The 7,086-nt window shown below is 51.8% G+C and overlaps 1 protein-coding gene across 2 annotated transcripts; it reads right to left on the reverse strand.

The window, feature by feature from the left end:
• Positions 1-1,001: 1,001 nt before the first annotated feature.
• LOC101701356 (HLA class II histocompatibility antigen, DM beta chain) lies at positions 1,002-6,836 on the reverse strand. 2 transcript variants are annotated; one of them, XM_087210451.1, is made up of 6 exons: positions 6,550-6,836; positions 4,794-5,113; positions 3,308-3,592; positions 1,879-1,995; positions 1,695-1,730; positions 1,002-1,339 (listed from the first exon to the last, which is right to left on the reverse strand). In XM_087210451.1, the coding sequence occupies exons 2-6, from the start codon at positions 5,065-5,067 to the stop codon at positions 1,323-1,325; spliced, it is 729 nt and encodes a 242-aa protein (XP_087066577.1). In that variant the 5' UTR covers positions 5,068-5,113; positions 6,550-6,836; the 3' UTR covers positions 1,002-1,322. The 2 variants fall into 2 exon arrangements, with proteins under 2 accessions (XP_087066577.1, XP_004846912.2); XM_004846855.3 differs by having other exon boundaries at positions 4,794-5,075; positions 6,550-6,835.
• Positions 6,837-7,086: the final 250 nt, after the last annotated feature.

A 7,086-nucleotide genomic window follows, 5' to 3' on the forward strand; every position in this document is an offset into this window, starting at 1 on the left:
CAGTTGAGTTCCCAACTCTAATTCCAAAAGCAATTCTACTGCCCAAATTTCTGTGCCCAGCAGCTGTCTCCACTGGAAAACAAATGGCACCAGATGCTGTTCTCTCTTCTACAGGTGAAATTTATCCCCAGAGAGCAGCTATCCCATGGATTTGGGATGGAAGGGGATGGAAAGGTGACCTTCCAGTTAGGTGTAACTCGCCTGCATGAAGGTCTTCAAAATAAAGTCCTCTACTTACTTCCAGCTCAGTTAGATAAACTCTCTTAAAATTTTTATTCTTTGACCTTGGGCAAGTCATGTAACCTCTCTTCACCTCATTTCTTTGGTCTGTGACATAGGAGGAAATCATCAGTTCCCTATGGGGTCACTGTAAAAAGAGAATGGGATGCAACACGAAGCACTTGGCTCAGGGATGAGCAGCTATAAGCTCTCAGCCACATTCCTTCCCCAGCTAGGGTGTGGAAGAAATAACTCGCTAGACCTCAAAACTCTGAAATCAGTCTCTGAATCCTGACTTTCTTCCTCACTGTTTGTTTCCAGTGTTCTACCACTGACCTACAACCTCAACCCTTCAGTCCTGACTTTCTGAAGGGCTGCCTCAGGGTTGTAGTAAAGATCAAATAAAATAATGCACATTGAGCTCTTGGCCCCCACTATACCTGGCTCAGAATGTTGACTAACTGATGACAGCTAATGTCACCGTTGTGGGCTCACTGTGTGCCGGGCATGTCCTGAGCATGTGCCAATGTGAACTCATTTAGCGCTCATAAGACCCCACATGAACTGAGTAAGCTGCTGGGCCCCTCCCTCTTCCTTACTCTGACTCCATCCCGCCGTCATTTGCTTTCTTTTTATGAATTATAACTTCGAACGCTGCCCCCACTTCGCTTGTATCTAGATGAGAAATGGGAGGAGGTGCTGACAGTTCCTCGAGCAGGACAGCATCAGCCCCAGCCCTCCTTTGCTGGAGGAGGAGGAGAAGAAGAAACACACGGAAAACCAACAATTCCTCCAGAGTTTATTTCTCAGGGATGGTCACCAGGGCTCCGTCCTCTGCAGCACAGTGGTCCCCTCAGGAGAGCTCCCTCCTGATTTTTTTCACCCCAGCAATATGACCTTGGATGATAGTTTGGGGGAGCTCGGTTTCAGGAATGTGTTGCTATAGTTTACACAGAGAAGTGGGGAGATGCAAAGAATTGGGCAGAGGAACCTTAGGGTCCAAGAAAACATGGAGAGATTGGAGATCATGGAGAGGGTGCATGACAGCATCATTAAGTTTGAATTCCCTTCTCACTTGGAGTGGAAGTTGCAGGATTCTGACCCTAGGAAATGTGTCGTCCTGCAGAAGAAACAGAAAGGACATGGTGATGATAATCCCACTTAACCCCATCATTTTCCTCTGTAAGTGTCCCATGCCAAAGTCTTAGTACAGGGACGGTGAAAATTCTCAGTCGCCAGCAACTAATTCACCATGGCTCCCTCCCCACAGATACTCTGCTGGGTGGAGGAAGAGCTTGCAGGAGCTCCTCTTTCCTCTTTCCCAGTCCTAATCACAACTGTGGCATCTTAAATCAGCTCACTGGACCCCACAGCAGCTCCCCCTACTCTAGGCACCACTAGCTGAACCCAACCCTGACTCTTCCTACTCATTCTCTCCGAAGGGCCAGGGGCAAACAGAGCAACAGAGCTGTTACCTTCAGGGTAAATGGATCCAGGGAGGGGAGTGTAGCCTAGGAGAGGAAGGTGCCGGATTAGACCAATAAAACTACGTGGCCTTATTCATAGCAAACAGGGTAGGAATGCAGGAATCATCACAAACAGACAACGAGCGAGCGAGCGAGACGTGAACAGTGCAGATGGGAGCTCAGGGGCACTCACTGGAGGAGCCGGCCTTCCGCCAGCTGATCACGCCGATGGAGAAGACGATGATGCCCAGGCCCAGGGTCACCGCAGACACAGACACCTTCACTGTCTGCACAGGGGACAGCCCAGGAGCTGCAAGAGATCAGGCACTCAGTAGAACCAATCTCTGACTTGTCATCAGAGCAACTTAATTTACAGCAACCTCCCCTTATGGAGCTCAGAGGTCCTTTACTGCAGCCCCGCTGTCTGGCCCACACCAAGCTCTCCCCAAGGAAACAGCCTTCCTCAAAGCCATCACCCGCGAGCCTCCCTCTCCAGAGTCACTCCCAGCTCCCAGCTCCTTTCTCACAGCAGCCTGCTCTCTCCTCTGACCTCAGGGCACCCTCGCTGCAGGCACAAGGCCTTCCTCGCTCTCCTCTCTCCTTTGCCCCCGTGACTGACAAAGTTTGCTCTCCTATATGCTCATCTGAGCAGTTTCCTGTTAAACTATCTCTCCCCCTCTCCTGACCTCCAATGGTTCCGCTTGGCGATTTATGCTAATATTCGTGCCTTCTATGTCCAGATTTCCCGTGGACCCTCTCAGGGTTTGCCTCCATCCTGCTCCGCTTGCTAGCACTGGTCCTATTCTGAACTGCATCCCACTTGGGTCCTTTTCCCATGGTGAAGCGAGAGCTCCATCACCAAGGAAAGCTCCCGTGCGACTTTCCCCAGGGGACCTCAAGTGAGCATGGAGTCCCCTCTGCCCCTGCCCCTGTGCCCCTCTCAGCGCCAGGCCCGGACCCTGCCCCCTGGCTCCTATCCCCTTACTCGTGTCTTCTTTCCCAATAACCTTGCTCTGTGCGCAGCTTTCCTCACTGCCTTTCACTATCCCCAGGCTTGGGGTTCAAACAGTGATAATGAGCTCTTCAGCCACCATCCCCTAAGCACCCACGATGGTTTCACCACCCTGTTCAGCTCAACAGAGCGCCCCAAGTGCAGTGCTGCCCCACACCAAAAGAAAGTCAGTCCCCTTTACTCCTGGACCTTCATTTATCTTGCACATCTGTCCTTGAACTGACCACAGAATAGCTGAAGTCTGAGGGCCCTGGGACAGTGAATCTCAGTGTTTGATTCTAACAATGCAGCTGCCAAAGCTACATCCTCTTCTGGGACCACCATCCTGTCCTCCACCCTCAAGCACAGACACAGCAACACCAACCACCACTGCAGAGCACCAAAGCCGCGCCCTTCCCATGCCTCTGGGCCACATCCTCATCGCCCTCGCCGGGCCCAAGCCCTTGAACGTTTCCCCAGACTCACTTCCCACTCCCAGCGTCTGCCCCTGCCACACACCACGGCTGCCCACGCCTCACTCCTCTGCCAAAATACTGCTGCTCCTTTTACAGCCGCCAGCTCCAGGCCCCTCCCGGCTTTAACCCTAACACCTCCCGTCTGCCACACTCACTCCAGTCCTGTCGGATGGGCTCAGACGCCCCAACATGCTCCGCCACACAGGTGTAGACGTCCCCATAAGAGGGGGTCAAGGCCAAACGAGAAATGGTCTGGTACGTCCAGTCTCCGTTGGGCTGGGCGGTCTTCTGGGCACTGCTGTGAGGGGTGACAAGCAGCCCATTCTTCATCCAGTTAATGGTCACATCGGCGGGGTAGAAGCCCCACACGTAGCAGGCCAGCATCACGGGCTCCCTGGTGTTGAAAGGGGTGGTTTGGGCTACCTGCACCGATGGCGGTTCTTCGTAGGAGAGAAACACAGTCAGGAATGGAGGTGGCATCCTGGCTTTCTCTCCAACTTCATTTCTTCCCCACTGCAGCTCCTCATACATTTTGCCAACGGACCTCTCACACTCGTCCCCCGTGCTGAGCCCCCACAGGAAAGTGAGGGCTGCACTGCCTCCTGCTTCACAGCTTTTCTCTCCCTCTCCTTCACTGGCCCCATTTCTTTCCTCCTTCAGAGTTATAGTTCATCCCAATCGGTGAATGCCAGGTCTGACCAGCGAGCTGGGTCACAGTCATCATGCCTATTTCCAGTACATTAGCTCGAAAGTACATCAGCAAAAGGCAACCCAGGCCTGCAAACTGGCCTCGGGGCTCCTAAATATCGTTTCACTAATCGATCTGTTAAATAAAGCTTCTCCTTGGACGGTTTAAGGAAACAAACCTAACCCAGGACCAACTCTCTTAAATTTGGAATTAGTGTAGTTCAAATTAATGAGGTTGCTAATACTGCAAATGAATCTTTTATTAATTTGTTCTCTTAGGTGACCCTCTTTCTTGCCTCTACCTTGGTATTTTTCAGGCAAAAATCTTAGAGAAAAGTCCAATAAGTTACGTTAAAATCCTTAGCCTACAAACCCAGCTATTTTTACCCAGTGGATCTGGCATAGTACCCAGGAGCTTGCATTTTTAAAAAGCACTTCCTCCGGGCCATTCTGAGAAAGTGGGCCCGGTTCAGAAACTGCATCTTAAGACACACTACTTGCCCTCTGGAGAGCTTCAGCTTTGTGCTCGGGAGACCTCCAGCCATTATCAGTGCAGGGCACTCAGGGACAGAGTGGGCCAGAACTCCCTAGGAGCTCTGCAAATATGCCCATGCCCAGGTTCGCTCCAAATTAGAACATCAAATCTGGGACAAAGAAGCACGAACACTTGGGGAAAGCCACTCGGGTTGCTCTGACACAGGCTGAACTTGGTTCTGCATCCTGAGATCCAGCCTTCCTGCTGTCGCCCTGATGTCTCCTCAGGGACTCCGATGTCACCTCCTCTTCTTTACTCACATTCCACCCCCCAATCACCACATTTCCCTTGTTGGCCCACCCTCCCTCCTCCTAGCTACAGGTCTTCGGTCTACCGCTCCTCCCTGCTCGAGTCTCAAACCCCTGCCTGCCCTCCCCTAGCTGTGCTCCCTCATGGCCCCCTATGCCCTCTCTCCTCACTTCTTCTGTGGGTCAGCGACTCCCAGAAGGGCTGGGTGTGCGTGGCACAGTCCTGGAGTCCGTTGCGCAAGCGCTGAAGCAGGTTCGTATTATTGTTTAAATAATTGGACAAAGAGACAGCCAGCATATGCAGTGTCCCAAATTCACAAGGGGCCATTCTGTCCTCCTCTGGGTCCCAGCAGGTCAGCAGGTCCTTGTTGTAGGCGATGCAATATGCGAAGTCCTTTGGGATCCCATTATCATCCAACAGACAGGTGCTTTCCACATGGGCCATAAAACCACCTACGGGAGCCAGAGAAGGGAAGGCCAGGCAGTGTCTGCTGCAAGAACGACACAAGAACACTAACTCTGCCCTGCATCCCTGGCGCAGATTCCCCAAACCTTTGTAATTTCGTGAGTAACAGGGGGCTTGATGCATCTTTTGCTCAAATATTTGGTCTTTGCCCCAGTGCCCAGCGTAGAGCTCCTATTCGCTTGGAATCTCCTGTGCGATAGCAGCATCTTTTGTACTAGTGAGGTGACTCTTGGTGGGCTCCTGGGTCAGGGGTGGTCACCAGAAAGACTAAGCAGTGATTAGAAGCTCGGAATTTGTATTTCCGTCCCAGGAATGGGAGAGGAGCTGGAGCCTGAGTTGATAACCGATCATACTTATGTAATAAAGCCTCCACAACAATCTCTAAGCCTGGGGTCTGCGACCCTCTCAGTTGGTAAACACATCTGGGAGAGTGGCACCCCAACTCCACGGGGACAGAAGCTCCCCAGCTTGGGGCCCTGCTGGTCCTCATCTTATACACCCTGACAGCTCATCACCTGACAGTTCTTCTGTATGCTTTAAAGTATGTTTGGAATAAACTGGTAATAGTAAGCAATCTATTTTCTTAGGTTCTCTGAGCCTCTCTAGCAAATCAGTGAACCTAAGGAGGGGGTCATGGGAACTGCTGATTTGTAGCCAAGTTAGACAGAAGTTGTGAGTGACCCAGGGACCTGCTACTCTCAACTGGGATCTGAAATGGGGCCAGGCAGTCTTGTGAGACTGAGCCAGTGGGCTCCGTGTTCATTCTGATGGTTGTCGTAGTCCAGCTGAATTACAGGGTGTCCAGCTGCTATGGGAGAATTGGTTGGGGGGCAGTGTGAAAAGAAGCGGTGTTAGATGTGAGTACAGAGAAGAAAACACCATTGGTTTTTCCTGTATTTAGCTGGGAATCCAAGCTCTGCTACACTCAGGCTTCCCACCTCCGGCAGCATCTACTGACCAAGTTCACCCTGCACTGTCGGGAGCCAATGGAGGGAAACAGGGCAGGTTTCAGGCCCGATTCCTATTTATAGGTGACTAAGTTCTTGGATAGGAGCAGCCCAAGATTATTTACAAGTTTAAACCCAATTTACACCCAATCCCAGACCTTCAGTGGGAAAATTATTGAGAGGGACAAAAAGGGTCGAAAGAAAGAATCAGCCTTAACTTCCCACTCCACACATATTTCTGAGACCCTTCTATACCCCAGGCACAATAGTAGGAGCCAGCAACGCAGCGATACACACGGCAGAAACCGTCCTTGTCCACATTCCAGCAGGGGAGGGGACGTTACATAAACACTACACAGCTGGACTCATACTGCAATGGCTACTAAGGTTCACTACACAGTGCTACAGGAATAACACAGCGGGGAGACCAACTCATCTGGGGTGGTCTCGCCCAGTAGCAGAAACTTCATCCCAAAACAAGGGAAAAGAGAGCCTCGGGGAGAAACGCCCTTACCTGCTCCTGTGCACGCCAGGCTGAGGCCCAGCAGCAGCGGCAGGAGTGTGCTCATGCTCTGCTCTGCTCTGCAGCAGCACCGGGAGTTCAGGCCCCCGCCCGGCTCTTGCAGCGACCCTGGGTTCCTCCTGCCCCAGAACACCGGGCTGGATAAGTGAGCTCCTCACACCAAGTGGATGTGGTATCACACGCGCCCCTTGATCCTTGCTAGATGAGCGATTTGGGGCTACCCAGTCCCCGGATACTAAACCTGTTCCTATCAATGTCCCGGAGTTGTCACATTAATTAGGTAGGCGGAGACACAGAGGTAGCGACAAATCAGCTGAGTGCTTCAGGCAGGCATCATTAGTCACTAGGTAAACCTCATCCTGCCCAAGGCTTAGACAACAGGGCTACTGCACTTCATCTTTCTTTATTCTTTTTGTGTAAAGCAGCCAGTCTGCGAGTGATTTCCTGAGGTCAGTGGAGGGAATCGTTCCAACATTCCCAGGATATGCGCAGCCTGGGCCAACCACTGCTTTAGATGTCTCGTCTCAA

The sequence above is a fragment of the Heterocephalus glaber genome, unplaced genomic scaffold, assembly GCF_053883595.1.
Source record: "Heterocephalus glaber isolate CG9 unplaced genomic scaffold, H.glaber_assembly_v1.0 deba00001141, whole genome shotgun sequence".
Classification (NCBI taxonomy): Eukaryota; Metazoa; Chordata; class Mammalia; order Rodentia; family Bathyergidae; genus Heterocephalus; species Heterocephalus glaber.